This window comes from Mesoplodon mirus (assembly GCF_964341445.2).
Source record: "Mesoplodon mirus genome assembly, chromosome: 3".
In the NCBI taxonomy this organism is placed as follows: Eukaryota; Metazoa; Chordata; class Mammalia; order Artiodactyla; family Ziphiidae; genus Mesoplodon; species Mesoplodon mirus.
In genome coordinates this window covers 37,088,638-37,111,592 of record NC_138978.1, presented here as the reverse complement: position 1 = coordinate 37,111,592, position 22,955 = coordinate 37,088,638, and the positions used below count along the sequence as shown (strand labels likewise).

Sequence of the window (22,955 nt, the reverse complement as noted above, 5' to 3'; positions counted from 1 at the left end):
AGCCTGTCCCTTTGAAGCTTTGCAGCCAGGCACTGACTTCTCCTCTTTACCTATGAAAGTCCTAGATGGCATCTTCTTCCAAATAAGGCTGTTTCATCTACATTGAAAATCTGTTGTTTAGTGTAGCCACCATAATGAATTATCTTAGCTAGATCTTCTGGATAACTTGCTGCAGCTTCTACATCAGCACTCGCTGCTTCACCTTGCACTTTGATGTTATGGAGACGGCTTCTTTCCTTAGACCTCTGCTAACTTCAAAATTTTCTTGTGTAGCTTCCTCACCTCTCTCAGCCTTCATAGAATTGAAGAGAGTTAGGGCCTTGCCTTGGATTAGGCTTCAGTTTAAGGGAACATTATGGCTGGTTTGATCTTCTCTCCAGACCACTCAAACTTTCTCCTTATCAGCAATAGGCTGTTTCGCTTTCTTATTCGTGTTTTCACTGCAGTAGCTCTTTTAATTTCCTTCAAGAACTTTTCCTTTGCAGTCACAGCTTGGCTAACTCTTTGGCACAAGAGGCCTAGCTTTTGACCTATCTCAGCTTTCAACATGCCTTCCTCACTAAGCTTAATCGTTTCTACCTTTTGATTTAAAGTGAGAGACGTGTGACTATTCCTGTCAGTTGAACACTTAAGAGGCCACTGTAGGGCTATTCATTGGCCTAATTTCAACATTGTTGTTGTCTCAGGGAATAAGGAGGCCCAAAAAGAGGGAGAGAGACGGTGAATGGCCTGTTGGGACAGTCAGAAAGAACACACAGAACTTTGATCCATTAAGTCTGCCATCTTATACGGGCATGGTTCATGGAGCCACAAAACAATTGCAGTAGTAACATCGAAGATCACTGATCACAGGGACTTCCCTGGTGGCACAGTGGTTGGGAGTCTGCCTGCTGATGCAGGGGACGTGGGTTCGTGCCCCGGTCCGGGAGGATCCCACGTGCCATGGAGCGGCTGGGCCTGTGAGCTGTGGCCACTGGGCCTGCGTGTCCAGAGCCTGTGCTCCGCAGCGGGAGAGGCCACAGCAGTGAGAGGCCCGCGTACCGCAAAAAAAATAAATAAATAAATAAAAAAGATCACTGATCACAGATCATCATAACAAGTGTAATAATAATAGTAAAAGTTTGAAATATTGTGAGAATTACCAAAATGTGACACAGACAGGAAGTGTTGGAAATGGTGTTGGAAAAATGGCGCTGATAGACTTGCTCGATGCAGGGTTGCCACAAACCTTCAATTTGTAAAAAATGCACTGTCTGCAAAGTGCAGTAAAGCGAAGCACAGTTAAATGAGTTATGCCTGTACTTTCTATACGTGATAATCACATTGAGTGCTCACAACGGTCTGCGGCCTAAAAGCAGCAGAGCCAGGATTGGCATCCAGGCCAGTGCTCTTTCCACAAGGCCAGGGCAGCCCCTCAAACAGAAAGACTTCCCCCGGTAACAGTGATGGCCATTATTTCTTGACTGTTTACTACATTCCAGGAGGTACTATACTAAGCGTTGCTTATGAAATAACTCAATTTAAACCACATGTGGTACTTTTATTGTCCCCATTTTATAGGTAGGGAGACTGAGGCTTAGAGAGGTTCCCAAAATTTCCAGTTAGGAGGTGGAGAAGCCAGGGTTCAAACACAAGCTGAGTTGCAAAGCTGCCTTTGGGGTCTCATGCTGTGTTGCCATGTGTGTGGGCTTGGTGACTGGACACCTGCCCCTTTCCAAGAGCCCATCATGTCCTTTAGGCCTGGACCCCGGTCTGTGTTGCTGCATTTCCCTGTATCCCAATGTTCCCAGGCCTGGGCTCTGTCAAGCTCTTATGAGACTCCCCAGGACTAATATTGCACTGCAACCGTCTGTGTGAGTTAGTGTGTTTGTTTGACTGCTCTAAAAGGGACCGAGTAGATGGGGCTTAAGACGAGCTAGACGGTGTCGTTCTCTCATGGGGGCAGGTGACTTTGCTTCATGCCGTCCCTTGAGGTCAGGTTCCCTTCCATGTGGTCAGAGTTGGCTCACCACCACCACTACTTCCATGTCCCTTCCTGAGAAAATGTGGATGTGGAGGGCAGACACCTTTCTTTCTGGCCATGATCTACAAGATACATCTGTTGGCCAGAACTAGTTGCAAGGGAAGCTGGTAGATACAGTCCAACTGGGTGACCACAGATCCAGCTGATACTCCGGGGCTTCAATTACAAAAAGAAAGGGGAGCGGCTAGTGGGAGACATTTTCAGTCTCTGCCACGTTCCCCATTCCCAGCCAGAGCCCCACCATTGGCCTTGGCCACTCTCTGTCCAGACTTCCTTCGGTGACTCTCTGACAGCCCCTTCCGTTAGTCTCCAGACCCACATCTTCACACTCACCCTCTCTTGCCACCAGCTGAGCCCCCAGCCACTTTTACTTTTCTTTGCAGCAAAAGAATTCTGCCCCGTCTTGTACACACACACACACACACACACATACACAGTGTCACACACAGAGATTCTCAGAAGGGGCACTGGTTTTGGTGTTGGGTCCTTAAATAAAAACACTTACTGTTTGCCTCCTGTCCAGCCTGTGGCCTTCTGTGCTGGGTTTCAGCTTCTGAAAATAAGGGGAAGACTTGCTTTCCTGGTGTTTTTAACATCAGTATGTTTTATTATTTATGGTCAATAAAATTTTGACCAGATTTTGGCATATTGGGGTACATGCATGCATGTATATGTGTAACTAAATTATAAGAACTTTATGCCCCAAGTCTGGGGCAGATTGACCTAATAGCCCCTGGACATCAGGCTCCTGTCCCTGTCTTACATCAGTCTTCTCTAACTTGGCTGGTGACCCAAGCTCCCTGGTCTAGAGCCCGTGCAGATTCAAGTTGGCCCCCTGCCAGGACTGGTGGAATTGACCACCTGACAGAGCCCACCTCCCATCTCCCCTTTGGTAGAGCCCCTGGGAGTCCACTCTGGGCCATGGCCACATTATCCCTGCACCTTGGATACGAAAGTGGTTTCCAGTTTGGTTTCAGAGCTTCAGGCCCCCTTGCCTCGGCCCTGTTGGCTCTTCCCTCACTTCCCACTTCCCTGAGGCCTTTGTGACTCCAGCCCCAGCACCCTGCTCTCTTCCTTGTTGGGCTGTCTTAATAGCTAGACCTATGGAAGCTTCCAGAAGTGGGAGCCAAGTTGTCTGATACGCTAGCCAACTGGATCTTGAAACTCAGGTTCTCTTCATGGTCCTAAGCTGGCTTCTAAGCCAGAGATCTGAAGGCTGTGGCCTCAGTAGCAGACAATGTGGACCCCATAGCCATTCTGCCACCATCAGCAGAGGACATCCATCCTCCCTCTGGCCTGAGGCTCAGGCCCCTGTTGGCCCAGCTTCTGGGCCCTGTCAAGAAAACCCTCTACCTCTGACCTCATGTCACTGGTGACTTTTACAGGTGTGCTCACCAGTTCTCTGCAGAGGCAGCTTTTTCTTCTGTTACTTCAAGTTTATATTAAAACTTGACACATACCTTCAGAAGCACAGAAGATAGAAAAGAGCCATTTTCTTAGTGTCACTTGGTCACAGTGATTGGAAACAGTCCTTCTAAAGGGATTAAAGAGTTAAGTAAGCAAGTGATGATGCCAGTGTGAGCTGGAATCCATTCCAAGGCTGAAGCCTTCTTAGCCCTCATAGGGTTGCCCCAGTCCTGCTGCCGCCTCCCATTGCCTCTCGTATTAAGGACCCCTGGCCTGTCATGAGGTGTGGAGCAGGGCAGCAGAGAGCACTGGCCCAGGAGCCCGAGGACCTGTGTGGCCTGAAATAGCCATTGCCCCCTGCAGCTCAGGTGCCCTCTATGCAGAATGAAGGGGTGGGCCTTTTGGCTCTCGGGCCTCACCGACCCACTCCTTCTGGGTCGCCGATGGTGCTGACATGTCCTGGCTGCTCCTGCCCCAGAGGGTGCTGGCAGGATGGCCCTCTTGGGAAGAGCACTGAGCCCGGCTCACAGGTGCAGCCTGGATGCTGACCCCAGGCAGGTGGTGCTGGCCCAGTGAGTCACCTGAGGACACAATAGTCACCTGTCTCCCTCATCCACCCCACCCCTCCTACCTGGCCTGGGAATCTCCAAACCCCAGCCTCTGGGCACTTCCCCACCTGCCCCTGGAGAGCCTGTGGCTCGGTGAAGGGAGAACCACAGGACTCGACGATGTAGAGTCCTCCTCCTTGGCCAACTGACCCTCACCCAGACTGATCACTCACCACCCAGTCATGTGGAGGGTCACTTCCATTCAATGGAAGAAGCAAAGCTTACCACTAGCTAGTATTTTGGGGGTGCTTTGAGATCCTTGCATGAAAGGGTCACTAGAAATAGTAGGTAGAGTCAACCTTTTATTATCTATACAGAGCACCCAGGGGCCTCCTCCTCCACCCCTCCTACAGGTACAGCCAAGCCCGGGAGTTGCAGACCAGTCCGGAGCACAGTTCTCCATCTACACTGCAGATGCTGGCTGCCTCATCTGACTTTTCTATGACTCAGCACTTCTGCCCACATTAGCTTGGATAAATGAGGCCTGGGGGTAATGCCACCAGGATGGACTCCCCAACCTCGGTCTGCTCCCCATTTCTCCTGTCCAGCAGCCACAGTGAGGTTAGGATGTGCGTTGAAAGGCCCCCTTGATTGTTAAGCCTCTGGACACCCACTGATGCTCATTGCCAGGGATACAGCCACATCCTGTGGGGCCAAGCTGGTGCCTCCATCGAACAGGGAGCCACAGACTGCAGTGCCCATTGTGCCACAGTGGTCCTAGGGGGCATTTATTCACTGAGGTGGAGATGAGCCCTGGCCAGAGGGTGGGAGGCAGACGGTGGTCTGCCTCAGCTACCATCACTGTGCAATTTTTAGGGGAAATCACATCATCCTTCTAGGCTTCAGTTTCCCCATATGTCAAGTGAGGGGATGAGACTAAGCAACCAGTCTCTAGGAATCCACAGGAGACCATGGTGTCATTTCAGTCCTCACAGCAAAGACCAAAAGTTTGTACCAGACCCCCAGAGATGGTACTTTTGCCTGGTTTGGGTCACAAGGTAAATATTGACTGTAAGGGTAACCATTTGTTCTGATTTGCCTGGGACAGCGCTGGTCTTTTGCTTTTGCCCCTCCATAATTATTAATTGTACCTCTTTCACTCTCAAAAGTGTCCTAGTTTGGGGCTTCCCTGGTGGCGCAGTGGTTGAGAGTCCGCTTGCCGATTCGGGGGACACAGGTTCGTGCCCCGGTCCGGGAAGGTCCCACATGCCGCAGAGTGGCTGGGCCTGTGAGCCATGGCCGCTGAGCCTGTGCGTCCGGAGCCTGTGCTGCGCAACGGGAGAGGCCACAACAGTGAGAGGCCCGCGTACCGCAAAAAGAAAAAAAAAAAAGAATAACAAATCAGAACAAAGGAAAATGTAAATAAGGCAGGAGGTCAGGATTGGTGGGATGGAAAGAATATTGGTATAACAATCATAACGGCTTACGGTGCTTCTATAGTTCAGCTATACACTTATATCTGAGCTTCCTGGCAGTCAAGGAGAAAAGAGAAATATGGTCCATTACAAAGTCTTTATATCCAGTCTTTATATTTAGTTTTGTCCACTGGAAAGTAAGGTGGCTGGCGAGACAAAGTTCACAGTGACTTCCATCTTTGAAATTCTCACCATGCTCCTGGGGAGAATGGCTCTGCAATGCCCTTGGAGCCCAGGAAGCCTAGGCTGCCCGACTTTTGGCTGGCCCTGGCAGGGCACACGCACTTGGGGCTCTGCTCTGATCAGCTTTGCCCCTCAGTTTGGCAAGGACCCCCATTCTGAACTACTTCCAGGGTATCCCTGGGGCACTGACTGGACAAGGAAAGCTTGAATACCTGGAGGAAACTTCCAGAATGACCCTCCAGGTATTGCTTGGCAGATCTGGTGGTCATGCTGTGTTAGACTGTGAGCTCCCACAGGCTGGGGCAGTGGTTTTAGCTTTTCTATGAAACGCTGGTTTGGGAGGTGGGTTAGCAAGGGTTAGCAAAGCCATGAATGATGCCCTTCCTGGACACCCTCAGAAGCCAGGGCCAGAGAGAAATACTAACCCGAGAACAGTCCCCCTCTTAGAAAGCTTATCTCCAAATAACCCACCGGCCCCAGCTCTTGCACCAGCCACGGGACTGGCCGGGGTTCATCCTACAGCATCCACATCCATTTTCATGTTGGACCCCACCACAGCCCGAGATGCAGTTGAGGCAGGAATTGCTGTTATCCCATTTCATAGATGAGGCAACTGAGGCTTAGGGAGCTGAAACCCACTTGGAGTCACTCTCTGAGCAGAGACCAGAGCCCAAGCCTCCCATCGCTAAGTGCCCTGAGGTTCCCAGAGCCCACCCTGCCTCCTGCTCCCAGCGCTCCACACAGCCACAGTCCTCAGAACCACAGTGGGCATCCCTGGGAATGCAGACAAGGGAGGTACCAGCAGTGCTTCAATGCACAGAGCCTGGAGCTCTGCATTCGGGTCGGGTCTCCCTGGTTAACCTGTAGGGATCTCACCAGGTCGGAGCTGCCCGAGCTGTGGATAAGTCGCAGTAACGCTCTCTCCTCTTCTCTTCTATTTCTGTGTGTGTGCTCTTGTCAAGTAGGAGAGCGTGAATTCCCCTCCGCGGCCGTTCGTCTCCAACACGGGACAAAAGGGGAGAAGAGGCAGGACGGAGCTGCCCGCGGCGTCCAGCGTGGCTTCTCTCGTGCGGGGACCAGGGATGCCTGGGCCATGCACACAGCCGTCTCCAGCCGTCAACGGTTCACATAGCACACAGGGGACTTGTGGGGGGCCACTTGCCACTGCCAACTGAAACAATACAATGGCAACACTGACATCCTTCATGACGTTTCCACGACAGACATTCAGGCAGAAAGTGCTGGCGCGTTTTCTGTCTGCAAAGTAGAGGGCCATGCCTCACTGACGTGAATAGTCTGGGCCCTGATGACCTGCTCTGAGTCCACTAGCACCCAGTGACACTTGCAAAAAAACTCCCAAAACCATCTTGGGTTTGGCTTCCATAGCTCTTGACCAATGTGGCCCAAGCCAGACGCCTCCTTGGGACGCTTGGATTATTCGTAAATGCGGCCTGCCCCGACCTTCCCTGAATAGCATCTGAAGTCCCGTGGAGGTCATGGATCCTGAACAAAGTGTCAAGGGCACCAAGAAGGCTGAGGGAAGTCCCCAGAAGCGGCTGACCAAAGGAGAGGCCATTCAGACCAGTGTCTCATCCAGCGCCCCGTACCCAGGCAGCATCACGGCTGCCACCCAAGAGGGCCCCTTCCAAGAGCTCCTAGCCCCACAGCCCTTCCCAGGCCCCTCATCGGTTCTTAGGGAAGGCTCTCAGGAGAAAACAGGCCAGCCGCAGAATCCCCCCAAGAGGTCCTCCATCGAAGCCTCGGTCCACATCTCGCAGATTCCGCAGCACCCTCTGACACCAGCATTCATGTCGCCCGGCAAACCCGAGCATCTCCTGGAGGGGTCCACGTGGCAGCTGGTTGACCCCATGAGACCCGGACCCTCAGGCTCTTTCGTGAGCCCTGGGCTCCATCCTCAGAGCCAGCTCCTCCCTTCCCATGCTTCCATCATTCCTCCCGAGGACCTGCCTGGCATCCCCAAAGTCTTTGTGCCCCGTCCCTCGCAGGTCTCCTTGAAGCCCACAGAAGAGTCACACAAGAAGGAGAGGAAACCACAGAAGCCGGGCAAGTACATATGCCAATACTGCAGCCGCCCCTGTGCCAAGCCCAGTGTGCTCCAGAAACACATCCGCTCGCACACAGGTGAGAGGCCCTACCCCTGTGGCCCCTGCGGCTTCTCCTTCAAGACCAAGAGTAACCTCTACAAGCACAGGAAGTCCCATGCCCACCGCATCAAAGCCGGCCTGGCCTCGGGAATGGGCGGAGAGATGTACCCCCCAGGGCTGGAGATGGAGAGGATCCCTGGGGAAGAGTTTGAGGAACCCACTGAGGGGGAAAGCACAGATTCGGAAGAGGAAACAGGCGGCACATCCACTCACCCCGCAGAGCTGTCGCCGAGGCCCAAGCACCCCCTCCTGTCCAGCAGTTTGTACAGCTCTGGGAGCCAGGGTTCCAGCCACGAACGCTGTTCCTTGTCCCAGTCCAGCTCAGCCCCGTCGCTCGAGGACCCTGCTCCCTTCGCAGAAGCCTCATCCGAACACCCCCTGAGCCATAAACCCGAAGACACCCACACGATAAAGCAGAAGCTGGCCCTCCGCTTGAGCGAGAGGAAGAAGGTGATCGACGAGCAGGCGTTCCTGAGCCCGGGCAGCAAAGGGAGCACTGAATCTGGGTATTTCTCACGCTCCGAGAGCGCCGAGCAGCAGGTCAGCCCCCCAAACACCAACGCCAGGTCCTATGCCGAGATCATCTTCGGTAAGTGCGGGCGGATCGGGCAGCGGACCGCCATGCTGACGGCCACCTCCACGCAGCCCCTCTTGCCCCTGCCCACCGAAGACAAGCCCAGCCTGGTGCCTCTGTCTGTGCCCCGGACGCAGGTGATCGAGCACATCACCAAGCTCATCACCATCAACGAGGCCGTGGTGGACACCAGCGAGATAGACAGCGTGAAGCCCAGGAGGAGCTCCCTGTCACGGCGGAGCAGCATGGAGTCGCCCAAATCCAGCCTCTACCGGGAGCCCCTGTCCTCCCACAGCGAGAAAACGAAGCCCGAACAATCACTGCTGAGCCTCCAGCACCCGCCCAGCACCACCCCCCCTGTGCCTCTGCTGAGAAGCCACTCAATGCCTTCTGCCACCTGCACCCTCAGTACCCCCCCACACACCTTCCGAGGCAGCTACTCCTTCGACGACCACGTCGCCGACTCGGAAGCCCTGAGCCGCAGCAGTCAACTGTTTACCTCCCACCCCCGGATGCTCAAGCGTCAGCCGGCCATCGAACTACCTTTGGGCGGGGAGTACAGTTCTGAGGAGGCGGGGCCGAGCAGCAGCAAAGAGGCGGCCTCCAAACCCGCAGATGAACCGGAACCCAGGGAAAGCGACCTCACCAAAAAGACCAAGAAGGGTTTGAAAACAAAAGGGGTGATCTATGAATGTAACATATGTGGTGCTCGGTACAAGAAAAGGGACAACTACGAAGCGCATAAAAAGTACTACTGCTCGGAGCTTCAGATGGCAAAGCCAGTCACCGCAGGTGCTCACGCGTCTCCGGAAGCCGAAAAGAGCCAGGCAGAGCACGAGCCCTGGTCCCAGATGATGCATTACAAACTGGGGACCACCTTGGAGCTCACTCCACTGAGGAAGAGGAGGAAAGAGAAGAGCCTCGGAGACGAGGAGGAGCCTCCCGCCTTTGAGTCCACAGAGAGTCAGTTCAGCAGCCCCGGGCCATCGGAGGCTGCTCGGAACCTTCCCTTGGAATCCACCAAGTCACCAGCAGAGCCAAGTAAGTCAGTGCCCTCCCTGGAGGGATCCGCCAGCTTCCAGCCAAGGACTCCCAAGCCAGGGTCCAGTTCAGAATCAGGGAAGGAGAGGAGAACCACGTCCAAAGAAATTTCTGTCATCCAGCACACCAGCTCCTTTGAGAAATCCGACTCTCTGGAGCAGCCCAGCGGCTTGGAAGGGGAAGACAGGTCTGCGGCCCCGTTCTCATCGCCCCCGCCCACCCCGCATGGACGCTCGGCTCACTCCCTGCAGCCCAGGTTGGTCCGTCAGCCCAACATTCAGGTTCCCGAGATCCTGGTGACCGAGGAGCCCAACCGTCCAGACACAGAGCCGGAGCCGCCCCCTAAGGAGCCCGAGAAGACGGAGGAGTTCCAGTGGCCCCAGCGCAGCCAGACACTTGCCCAGCTCCCAGCAGAGAAGCTGCCACCCAAGAAGAAGAGACTGCGCCTGGCAGAGATGGCCCAGTCATCTGGGGAGTCCAGCTTTGAGTCCTCCATGCCTCTGTCTCGCAGCCCGAGCCAGGAGAGCAGTGTCTCTCTGAGTGGGTCCAGCCGCTCCGCCTCCTTCGAGAGGGACGACCACGGAAAAGCTGAGGCTGCCGGGCCCTCGTCCGACACACGCTCCAAACCCTTGGGCACCCACATGCTAACTGTCCCCAGCCACCACCCGCACACCCGTGAGATGCGGAGGTCAGCCTCAGAGCAGAGCCCCAATGTTTCCCACTCCACCCATATGACCGAGACACGCAGCAAATCCTTCGACTACGGCAGCTTGTCCTTGACAGGCCCTTCTGCACCAGCCCCAACAGCTCCAGCGGCCCCAGCAGCCTCAGCAGCCCCAGCAGAGAGAAGAAAATGCTTTTTGGTGAGACAGGCCTCTCTGAGCAGGCCTCCCGAAACCGAGCCAGAGGCCACCCACAAGGGAAGACAGGAGAGTGAGGAACCAAAGCCCTCATCCAGTAAATCTTCAGCCAAAAGCCCATTGCCCCCGATTTCCTCTGCAGCCACCTCACACAGCGGGCACCCGGGAGGCAAGAGCCAGGTGCAGGACAGACCCGCGCTGGGAGCCGCTCCACCCTACACAGAAGCACTGCAGGTGTTCCCCCACCCCATTGCTCAGCTCCCCTTGCAGGAGAAGCCGTACCTGCCCCCGCCCGTCTCCCTTTTCTCCTTCCAGCACCTCCTACAGCATGAGCCAGGGCAGTCTTCAGAGTTCTTCTCCACCCAGGCCATGTCCAGCCTGCTCTCCATACCGTACTCCATGCCCCCGCTTCCTCCCTCCTTATTTCAAGCCCCCCCACTTCCTCTCCAACCGACTGTTCTGCACCCAGGCCAACTCCACCTCCCCCAGCTCATGCCTCACCCAGCCAACATCCCCTTCCGGCAGCCCCCTTCATTTCTCCCCATGCCTTACCCTGCCTCCTCAGCACTTTCTTCTGGGTTTTTCCTGCCTCTGCAATCCCAGTTCGCCCTTCAGCTCCCTGGTGATGTGGAAAGCCATGTACCCCAGATCAAAACTAGCCTGGCCACACTGGCAACAGGAACCCCTGGCCTCTCCCCCAGCACAGAGTACAGCAGTGACATCCAGCTGCCCCCCGTGGCTCTCCCATCCAGCTGCTCAGCACCCACGTCAGCCCCTCCGCTGGCCCTGCCTGCCTGTCCAGACACCATGGTGTCTCTGGTTGTGCCTGTCCGCATCCAGACCAACATGCCGTCCTATGGGAGCGCCATGTACACCACTCTTTCCCAGATCCTGGTCACCCAGTCCCAGGGCAGCTCAGCAACTGTGGCTCTTCCCAAGTTTGAGGAGCCCTCATGCAAGGGGACGACTGTGTGTGGGGCAGATGTGTACGAGGTTGGGCCCAGACCGGCTGGGGTAAGTGAAGAGCAAAGCAGAGGTTTCCCGACTCCATACCTGAGAGTGCCTGTGACATTACCTGAAAGAAAAGGCACTTCCCTGTCATCAGAGAGTGTCTTGAGCCTGGAGGGGAGTTCATCAACAGTTGGGGGAAGCAAACGTGTCCTTTCACCAGCTGGCAGCCTTGAACTTACCATGGAAACCCAGCAGCAAAAAAGAGTAAAGGAAGAGGAGGCTTCCAAGGCAGATGAAAAACTCGAGCTGGTGAAACCATGCAGTGTGGTGCTTAGCAGCACCGAGGATAGCAGGAGACTAGAGAAGTCCCACTTGGGCAGCCAGGGCCAGGGCAGGAGGGAAGTAGAAACACTGTCCAGCCTGTCCTCAGATCCATCCGACCCAAAGGAAATTCCTCCCCTTCCTCAGCCCTCATTGCCCCGTGTGACAACCCCGGGCTCAGAGGCTTTGAAGGAATATGCCCAGCCGTCTGGTAAACCTCACCGAAGAGGGTTGCTCCCACTGAGTGTGAAGAAAGAAGATTCCAAGGAACAACCTGACCTCCCTCCACTGGCACCTCTCAGCTCACAGCCTCTGTCAGAAACATCCCCCAGGCCAGCCAAGTTGCAAGAAGGTACGGACTCAAAGAAGGTACTGCAGTTCCCCAGCCTCCACACGACCACTAATGTCAGTTGGTGCTATTTAAACTACATTAAGCCAAATCACATCCAGCATGCAGATAGGAGGTCCTCTGTTTACGCTGGTTGGTGCATAAGTTTGTACAACCCCAACCTTCCGGGGGTTTCCACTAAAGCTGCTTTGTCCCTCCTGAGGTCTAAGCAGAAGGTGAGCAAAGAGACATACACCATGGCCACAGCTCCGCATCCTGAGACAGGAAGGCTTGTGCCATCCAGCTCCCGCAAGCCCCGCATGACAGAGGTGAGTTCAGCCTTGTTTTTCTTCTCCCCACTGATGTTAAAAGTCTTTGCTGAGCTTTTAAAGCCACGTTCTCCTCAAGTTCCATTTGCAAAGTGAGAGCCAACTGAGTGGGCAGATTTCCTTTCTATCAGCTGTGACTGATCACCTTATTTATTGGGTTTCTTTGTCAGTGTCCCTTATATCATTGGACTAGATACATTTCAATAAAGTGAGCTTTAAAGTGATCCACTTTCCCATTAGCTTCTGTTGAAAAATCAAAGACACAATCTCAGCCAAAAGACAGATGGAAAACTGCCACTCCAACATACATTTCTCCCTTGTCTGGTTAGTCTTTTCCTATTCTTCACATCTACTATTTCTGTTCTCTGGTGCCACTTGAAATCTTCCCATTGTCAGAGAGTCTAGAATTTGACACAAATGACTCCTGAAATATTCCTTCTTTCTTTTCTGTGAGTAGGAGAGCAAATAGAGCTTGGCTGCAGTATCCCTCTTTACCAGTAGGTGGCAATGTCACAGCTTGACTCATCTATGCTGGTGGTAGTGCACAGCCCCGACTAAGGGCTCATGTTTACTCCTCCATTGCCTCTGACTTGAGGCTGCATCAGGAGGCATAAAATGAACTGATCCCTGCAAGTTCAGGAAGATTGACATTTGATAATTCCAAGTGTGCTTAAGACCGTGACACCTCCATATCCTGACAAGGCCAGCATAAGGATTTAGGCCATGATGTGCTATGCTGACTTGATATTTGTGGAATAACAATTGGTCTTATTGGTTGAGTAGCCTCACTGTGCCAGGCATTGCTCTGTGCCCTTGAATCCTGTTGATACTCATCTCCACCTGTGAGGGAGCAGTATCATCTTCATTCTGTAGATGAGGGAACTGAGTGTCAGAAGGTGAGAGAGGTCCAGGTCACAGGACAAATATTTGGCACACCCAGAATTTGAACCCAAACCTGTCTGACTCCAGAGAGTCTATTTTTCTTCTTTCAATTATTTGAGGAAAGAAAACCTTAAAAGTGACGGCAAGTTTAGAGATGTTCATTAGTGTGTCTTCAGACCAGATTCTTTGACCAAATAAGTCCCCTAAATTCCTATTGTAGATAAATGAACAAAACTATGTTCGATGACTTCTCCTATATTTGTATCCTGCTCTTTTATTGAGTGACTTTTGTGCATTGAATTTATCCTTAGCTCTACTGGATATTCTTCACCAAACTGGTTCCCAAATTTATTCTCTAAATATCCTTGTCAGTCTACAGACATCCTTAAATGAGGTTTCCACTTTTGCCATAAACATCATGACAGATTTTCTCTCCAGTGTCTCTTACTGGCTATGGCTACTCCCAAGATGCTGTTGAAATTATATTCACACTTAGAACTTATAGTGCACTTACTATGTACCAGGTACTGTGCTCAGTGTTACTTTTATCCTCACAACCACCTTGACAGGGTTCTATATCACTATATGATTGATAAAGAGACCAAAGCATAAAGAAGTCAGGTAACTTGCACAAGGCCCCACACACAGTAAATATCCTGGATTCAAAACTAGATCTCACTCCAAATTTCTTTTGAATGCTCAGGACTCCTCCTCTGCTTTAATGATTGAACACTGAAAGGTGGTTTAAGAAAAACAAAGAGTTAATTTGGCTTAACTGGGTTTGACAATCATTTGTTCAAAATGCTGCTTTCCTAAAATGAGCTGAACCATGCACACTTTTTCCTGGAATATTCCATTTGATTCACTGGCATGTTTCCTACCAGAAGCTCACCAGTCTGGTCCATTAGTGTAACTGCATGGCCCACTGATTGATGCCTTTCTATAATTACACTTCTCTCTGGTCTCTACTTGCATATGTCCAGTGACTGGGCACTCACCACCTCTTAGTACAGCCCAGCCCATCTTGGGACAGTGCTTTAAGAAAGTTCCCTATTATACTGAGCTGACATTTGTCATCCCATAGCTTCCATTCCCTGTTAGTAGCTCTGAAAAGGCCCTTTGGGCTATATCAGCATTTCAAAGCTCTTCCTAACCATCTTTGTGCAGGTCTAGGCCACCCAATCAGGTTTGAGTTTGGTCACGTACATTTTTTTTCAATTTTAAGCCCTGGAGAAACCCAAGCTTATACAAGAGTTCACTTTGCAGCCACATTTCATCCCCCAGGTTTCTCCTTCCTTTTTTCTCTTTGGGGATCATTTTGACAACCACATGCACTATTGCAAAGAGATTAAGAGCAAGGGCTTCAGTGCCAAGTTGCCCGAATTTGAATCCCACTATCTCATTTACTAACTGACCTTGAGCCAATTACTTAACCTCTCTGCACCTTGGTTTCCTCATCTATAAAATAGAGACAATAATAATACTTGGCTCATAGGACTGTAGAGGTAGTTAAATGAGTTAAAATATGCAAAGTGTGTTTAAAACAGTGGTTGGCACATTGGCACTTGATCATCATTATCTGCAGTTATTCACATTATTATCATTAAAAGCTAAAGTGGATCCCTGGTCCCCTGCTCAATTCCAACAGTGTTTCCTGGTAGAGTGGCTCCTGCCACCAAAACCAGCCTCCTCTAGCTTGGCCCTGACATCACAGCTGGTTGTGAGACAGAAGTCATTCATCAGCCTGGGGGAAGCCTCTTGGTCCTTCCATGGATGGCCCAGATGGCAGGCTGAGATGGAAGTGAAAACAGCATGCTCTGGAAATCCCTGGGTATTGCATAAAATCACCTGCCTTCTGCCAAAGCAGCAGTCCATAGCTTCACTTGGTTTCCACTCCCCATCTCCAATTCCGAAGAGATTTTTTTTTGGTGGGGGGGTCACTGAGTCATAGAAATTGACCCTGGAATGAATCTCCAAGATGGTCTAATCCCCTCAGACTCTGAGGCCCAGAGAGGTGAAGTAATTCACCCAAGGGTGGCTCAGCATGCAGTGGCCTATGTGGTGCTAGAACTCAGATTCCCTGATTCCCAACCAGCTACCTTTCTGCTCAGCCCCAGCCCATCCTGGTAGGGGCAGGTGTGGTGACTGGCACAGGGACTTCTGTCCTTAGATTGTCCCAGCACCGGGAGACAGGGTTGCTCCTCCTGTCAGCTGTCAGCAGTGCAGTTCCTTGTGACCTTAATGACAGTGGCATGAAGTAGGATAAGAATCTCACTGCTGGCCCCAGCCCCCAGCCCAGCATCGCTGCTCCCTATTAAAGGGTGCACCCACCCCTGCCACCATCAGAGGATCTAGGGGACATGTTATCCAGCCAGCTCTCACCACCGAGGCCCTTATCTCTTGAAGAGAACAGGTTCCCTGAGATGCACGCCCGCCAGGCCCATGCCCATCAGTGGGCCGCACAGCTTCCCTGTGTCTGGCTCGGGAGCGAGGGACTGTGGGGGGTGCTATTGGTCAGGGCCTTCAGGAGACCTGCGTTCTGCTCCCAGCAATGCCCTTAACTTGCTGTGTGACCTTGACTTTCTCATCTATAAAAGAGAATTGGGCTGGTTAATCTCCAAAGGTGGAGCCTTCATTTATGTATTCAGCCTTCCTCAAATGCCTTCTCTGAGGCTGGTGTGACCGAGGACACCAAGATGAGGACCTGTCCCCAGAAGCCCCTAGACTAGTGTGAAAAAGAGAGCAAACGCAGCTCTCATGGGAAGGCCTGGTCTTCCCCTGAAAAAGACCTGGTCAGAGTCCCAGTTCTGACTTCACCTCTCTGAGGATCTGTTTCCCTCCTTCTGTAAAGTGGGGCTAATAGCACCTCTTCACTGGGTAGAGGGAAGATGAAGTGTAGGTGTGTGATGCCATCAAAGGCATCATTCCATGACCACCCGTTAACCAGCCATGATTTTGTCGTTCCTGCGGTGGGCCAGGTTCGCCTCCCTTCGCTGGTTTCCCCGGAAGGCCAGAAAGAGATAGCTAGAGTGGAGAAGGAAGAGGAGAAGCGAGGGAAGCCGGAGGAGGACGCTCCTGCCTCCAAGAGAGGGGAGCCGGCGAGGATCAAAATCTTCGAAGGAGGGTAAGAATCACCTTTGGTTTGCAATGTCTGCTTCCCATGCAGTAAGAGCTCGCACCCGCCCGAGAGCTGGGGGAGGTGTCATCTGTGTTCAGAGGTGGTGAGCATCTCAACGGGCAGGGCTGTGCCCACAGGAGCCCTGGGCTTCCAGCCTTCCAGGAGGTGCCATCTTTGTGGGACTCGCTGACCACCTCTGTTAAGGAGTGCGGGCTCCTTGGTTGGGGGTGGGGTATGCCAGGTATGTGCTGGGGACTGGAGCCGCCTGGGTCTTCCCCCAGCCCCTCTTTCCTCACATGCTGGCTGGGTTCCTAGACCCCGCATTGGGATTGATAGTGATTCTCCCAGGTCCTTTCCGGACTGCTGTTAACCTTGGTGTATGTTCCCCAAAAGTCACCTCTGTCCTGCCTAAGCAGCCACCATGGCAGGCCTGATGTCCCACAGGGAGACTCGGGCTCTGCTGACAAGGCTGTTTACAGGGCTGATAGCGCACTGCACATACCAGCTGTGTACACCGGTCTCTGTTCTGACTGGCCGGAGTCCAGGACTCGTCGGTTGGTAAATATTTAGAATAATACCCCTGGTTTTTCACCGTTGGTGCTTTGTCTTTGTAAACCTAATGATAGAAACATCTCAGAACTCTCAACTGTGGGGCTCCCCGGGCTCCAGCAGGCTGTCTGGTTTCAGACCTGCTTTGTGGAAGTGTTGTGCAAGCTGTGTTCTTTGTGACCACGTGTGTGCTTCTTGGGACGTGGGTGTCTGTACGCAGGTCCCGTGGTGTCTGTCTCAGGGTCCTGTGTCTGTGTCCCCAGTGTGATCAATGCAGCCCTCGTCCTGCCCAGTCCTGAGGGATAACAGCACGGAGGAAAACCTACCTCCCAAGGAGGATGGTCCCCATGAGCCCCAGCCAATGCGGAATGTTATGGGACCTACGATCCTCCAGCACCTGCAGGTGCCTCACTCACAAGGTCAAAGTGGGAGGTGCTGGATTCCTCTGTGGCGCTGGGAGAGCAGACACTACCCAGCTCCCCAAGGCCACCAGTGGGCATCCTCCGGTGGCACTCACCAGCAGGGGCTCTCAGGAGAGGGAGTGTTTGGAAACTGAACTTGGGGGTTTGGGTCGTCATAGTGACAGGGAGGGGGTCAGGGAGGGCAGACATCCTGCAGTGGCAGGGACACGTCCCCCGGGGGGAGAAATATCCTTTTCAGAGTTCCAGGAACTGATCCACTGAGAAACACTAGACCAGAGGTTTTTCGAAATATTTGACCTCTTTCCATCTGAGGACTGACGGGTATCCTCTTCTGCTACTTGGTTAGAGCGCCCCCGTGTGTCTCTGTGTTCTCACATCATTGGGGTCCTCCAAAGGCCACATAAGACTTCATCCTGGGATTGGTGCATGGGTCACAGCCTTCTCCCAGCAGTTTCAAGGACCATCTGTGTGGCCCCAGGGGGTGGCTGAGTGTTAGCGGCCATGAAGGAGGGGGTTTGCTTCTGCCCTGAGAGGCAACTGTCCCCCCCCCAGACTAGAGATCTGGTTCCAGGCGGCTCCCTGCTGCCCTCATTTCCCCCCAGGAAGCCTGAGCCCCCGAAAGGGCAGTTGGCAGGAGCCTCTCCCCACCGCAGTTAGTTTACAGCTTCAGCCACCGGAGTCTCTGCCACACGGTCTACCTTCAGCTGAAAGGTGAAGGCCACACCTGAGTCCCCTTGTCCTCTTCCTACAGCCTAGGCAGGGGTCCTCACTGTAACCTACCCCCACCGTCCCACCCAGGTCATCATTTAATCCTAGCTGCTCTGTTCAGAATCTCCCTCTCTTCCCAGGTCCAGCATCCCTGCCCCCGAGCAGCTCTCCCACTTACCTGTTCCACTCAGACAATCCCCTCACCTCTCCAGCTCTGCTTCCCATCTGTAAAAGAGGATAATTACATACTTCGTGGATTGTCAGGGGATCCTGTTGCTGCCCCGTGTAAAGGCTGCAGTTCATGGTGCTGACAAATGGGCATCGGAGCATTTTTTCACTATTGCGTCCATCGCTTTTATCCCCTCCAGGATAATCTCACTCTGTCTGTCAGCTGCGAAGAACATCATCCTCACTGTCTCTACTTGTCACATCTAATTTGAGCACTTTGGTGGGGGGGGGGGGTTATGTAATGCCGCCGGTCAGGTCATCTTCTCCTGCAGCCCCACTGTCCCATCTGGGCCCCCTCTGTACCTCCCACCTTCCCTTCTGGTGACCCCTCAACATTTACAGCTCCCTTGGGGCTGGTGTCACCCCCAGGAGCATTTGCAAATGTGGGCATGAGAGTTTGGGTTGTCACAGAACTGCGGGCACCTCTGGCATTTCATGGACAGGGCTGGGTATGTGACCATCCTATCACCAACCACAGAACCACTTGTCCCACCCAAAATGCCAAGGGTGCCCCCACCCAGAAACACTGAATAGACCCTTCAGGCAGACCCACCTGAGGTCACCAGGGCTTTGCCTTAGGCCCATTCCTTCCCTCCTTCCTTCCTTCCTTCCTTCTTTCCTCCCTCCCTCCCCTCCCCACTCCCTCCCTCCCCTCCCCACTCCCTCCCTCCCTCCCCTTCCCCTCCCTCCCTCCCTCCCCTCCCCCTCCCTCCCTTCCCTTTTTTTCTTTCTTTCTTTTGTGTTTTTTTTTTAACACAGCAAGTATTTGTACTTCACTCCAATACCTGTTTGACAAGGGTCTGCAATGGGGTTCTGTTCCTGGGAGTCACTCAGAGATCCAGGCCAGCCAAGGCCGAGAGGGTAAGATGGGACAGTGGTGCCTTGTGCACTGACTCTTCAGGCTTCCACCCAGAAGCTTCTGCTCCCATCTCATCTGCCAGAGCAAACCGCAGGCCTCACCCAGGTCCCTGAGAGGGGGGGAAGCACAGCCCTTCCATGCACAGGGGAGGACCAGGGCTCTTTGGTAGATAGCACTGACTACTCCAGAGGATTTACCATACATCTGCAACTTGTTGTTTCTACTCAGTAGTGTTCTGAGATGTAGTCAGGTTGATCCATATAGATCTAATTCATGACCATGAGTCAAGTGACCAGACAGCAAGAATAGATGCTGGATGAGTCCAAGAGGCAGGAGTCTTCTCATCACTAGTCTCCTTACTATTCTTCTTGACGTCCAACCCAGCAGTTGATCAATCACTCAATCCATCCAGGAGGAGCTATTTATTCAGTGCCTTATGGGTGCTCTGTGTCAGAAGATGCCCAGAGCCAAGGGGGTAAACTGTGGTTCTCCTCTCAAGGAGCTTGGTTCAGGTGCAGCACAAGGCCCAGTGCTGAGGTGTGGACCCCCAATATTGAGATGCTCACAGCAGGCAAGGACTCCCAAGGCTGGAGTAGCCAGAGATGGCTTCCTGGAGGGGGAGGGCTAGGCCTGGAGGGTGCATGAGACTGGGACAGGCAGAGAGGAAAGGTGGGTCGGTCGGCAGTCTGGGTATAATGGTGACTCATGCACCTGGTCAGTCGGACTGGTTTCTTCTGACCTTGAGTGGTCTCCCTGGTCGCTGTCATCCACCTCCTTGGCTTCAAACCTCACTGTGCCAAGGACACTAAATCTGAGTCTCCAGCTAGGACCTCACTCCTGAACTATAGACCATTGCTCTGATGCCTCCCAGGCACCTCTGCCTGGGAGACTAGGACGCCTCGAACTCAGCATGAGTTGGACCAAGCCCTCCAATTGCCACCAACGACATCTCCTTCCACATCCAGAGCCCAGATGATGTGCCCAGCCCTTCACACTCAAAACCTTAGTGTCATCTTGGACACCTTCTTCTCCCCCAACCCTCCCCCTTCCAATTAGTCCCCAAAATCTGGTGTCCACACCTAGTGGTCCATGACTCAGAGGTGGTCTCTCTGCACTCCCTGTACCATGGCTCTTACCCCCTCTCTCCAGGCCCCCATGTTGGTGCTATTGGGTGTCCTTGATCATGGTTCTGCCTTTGTCACACCTCTGCTCCAGAGCCTTCTGTGGCCGCCTTACCTGCCTGATCCGGTTGAAACTCAGGCTGGTCTTCCCGGCCCCACAGTCTCACTCACCCCTGTTGTGCTTCACCTTCTGTGCCTGCTGGGCTCTGCCCATTGCCAAATCCTAGCCACCTCCAAAGGGCAGTACTCAGCCCTCTCCTCTAACTAACCTCTCAGATCCCTCCATACTCCCTAGTTCTCTGCGTTACTTCTGGAATAACAGTGGTACTGAAATCCATTCCTGTCTCCCCTGCAAGTCCCCTCTTGGCTTGGGTCCTAGGGCCATGCTTTGTCCACGCTATGCATCCGTTCCTATTTACCGCATTGATTTCCGGCACACAGCCCCCGCCCTGCATTCCCCATCCCTTCCACACCCGAACAGTCTGCATCTTCCAGGCAGCCTCCGGAGGTGCCCATCAAGAGCATGTTGACTTTCTCACCCAGCATCCCTGCATTTGCCTCGGTTGTTTTAGAAGGGCTCCTTTGTTACGAGAACGTTGACTTTACACCTACAAAGTTATACGGTTCATTGAGGGTAATGCCTGTGTTGTCCTAACTCAAGTTCACTTGTTGCAAGGAAAGCTGAGAGCTCAGCCCAAAGGGCTGGTGTGGAAGAAGAGGCTAGAATTGATAGGAACTACCTGGATGCCAAAAGTGGTCATCCAGGCCCAGCTGGGGTGGTGGGGGTCGGTGCTTAGGCCTGAAGGGAATGATGAGATCAGAGGGTGAAACCATGGAGGTCAGGCCCAGCTGGGGTGGGGAGTCCTCAGAAAGGTGGCTGTTGTCAAGGGGTAAGGGGTAGGGTGGGTTTAGAGGGGCAGCCCAGCCTCAGCTTGGAATTGGAATACAGGGCGGGGGACAGAAGCCCAGCTGTGGGCTGAGCCAGTGAGTGTGGGTATGGTGACTCACAGGCATGGGGCTGTCCAGGGCTGCCTCCCAAGCCCTTCAGGCCTTCAGCAGAAGGCATCCACGCCAGACCCTGCCACGGCCAATGGCAGGACTCAGCCACTGAGGGAGGACCATCTGTGCTCCTGTCCAAGGGTACTGACTCCCATCTCTTCCCAGCTCCCCAGTACCGCCCAATATACATCCCTCCAGCCACTGCCTCTCTCCTAGCCCATTCAGTTCAGTACATCCAAACTTAAAGTTTCCCACCTTAAAAACATTCCTTTGACTAAAGGGCTTATTCGCCAGATTTTTCTGTTTTCCTCAAAAGGAAAACTCTAGAAAGTGATGACTGTACTTGCTCATGTCTCATCTCTCCTCCCATCCTCTCTCAGACTCATGCCAGCGGGGCGCTGGACTCATCACACCTCAAAAGCTGCACTTATCAAGGTCAACAGTGACCTCCAGCGCTGAAGAATTCCGTGGTCAGTTTTCATTTCTCTTCATTTCTGACATGCAGCATTTGACACAGGTGACCCCTCCACCCTCCTCGAAACACTTTGTCCCCTGGTTTCCAGGCAGCCATCTTTCTTGACCCTCCTCTTCTTTGCCAGCAGCACTTTCTCGTCATCTTTGGTGATTTCCCACCATCTCCTGATCTCTAAACATTAGGGCCCCCAGGGCTTAGCCCCTGGGCGTCCCCTTTTCTCTGTGTAAACTCACTCCCAAGGTGGCTCTGTGTACCATCTATAGGCTGATGACTCCCAGACTTGCACTTCCCGCCGGACTTCCTGGAGCTCCGTGTCAGGTCTCAGCCATCTGTGTGATGGTCACCTGGGCGTCCAATGAACTCATCCTTAGAACACAGCACAGCAGATGCTGAAGAACCACTGTGACTCCTGGGGCTCTTGGTATATTTGTTAAATAAATTATTTTGAAAGTTTGCTTAATTTGGTACAGTTCCACTTGAAGGAGTTATATTTTTAACAGGTGTGCTTTTCTATCTCACGTATTTTCATTTCTAGTAGCTGAATTTATTTTTATTGAGGTCTAAGAGTTTATGCAGTATATCCACATGTTGTTTATTGTGTACCTATATTTTTAAAAGCAAGCACGCATGCGCACGCATATGTGTGTGTGTATTTATGAAATAGTAGCTTGGAGAGAATCGTTTTAATTTTTAAAAATTTAAAGTTTGTTTGCTAATAATTTTTCACAAACCCATTTCTTCTTGGACTTTGAAACCTAAAAGTACAGCATATTTTCTATCCTAAATTTCTAAATTTCTACGCTGTGTAGCCCCATCTTACTGTGAACTCCAGGTTAAGGATGTTGTTGAATTATGCTTTGGGGAATATTTGTTACCTCTATATTTATTGGGGAACAAATTGATTAAACTATAAATTAAATACATAATAATAAGTTGGAGGTTTTTGGATAGGTGTAAAGAATAAACTCCGCAGGTAAACCACTCTAAAAATCCAAACTGGAACAAAAAAAGCTTGCTGCTGAGGTGTTCATAACGTAAAGGTTGTGAAATGTAAACATAGGCAGAGAAACTGTGTGCATTTGCTCATTTGCTGAATGTCTTTTTGAAAGTTTTTTGAGTGGCCAAAGAAAAAAAGCTTTACTTTGAAAGAAGGAAGCAAAATCACTTGTTCAGACTCTGCACAGGCAGCTTCATTTTTCCTGTCTTCAGGCCCCAAACGCCTCTGTCTCACCTCCATTAACAAATCCTGTCAACTCACCCTGTGAAACCATACCCAGAATCTGCCCATTTTTCCCACCTCCTGGGTCAAACCACTGCCAAGATTCATCTGGTTTGTCCCAGTGTCCTGCTGTAATCTCCTGCTTCCACCCTTACCCACTACGGTGTATT

The 22,955-nt window shown here is 52.4% G+C and overlaps 1 protein-coding gene across 2 annotated transcripts in view; it reads left to right on the top strand.

The window, feature by feature from the left end:
• Positions 1 to 22,955, top strand: part of HIVEP3 (HIVEP zinc finger 3) — a 130,288-nt gene that overhangs the window by 64,630 nt on the left and 42,703 nt on the right. For both annotated transcript variants that reach the window (XM_082614036.1, XM_082614035.1), the window contains exons 3-4: positions 6,602 to 12,205; positions 16,066 to 16,211. In XM_082614036.1, coding sequence (XP_082470162.1) covers positions 7,133 to 12,205; positions 16,066 to 16,211 — 5,219 coding nt within the window. In that variant the 5' untranslated portion in view covers positions 6,602 to 7,132. The remainder of the gene's footprint in view (positions 1 to 6,601; positions 12,206 to 16,065; positions 16,212 to 22,955) is intronic.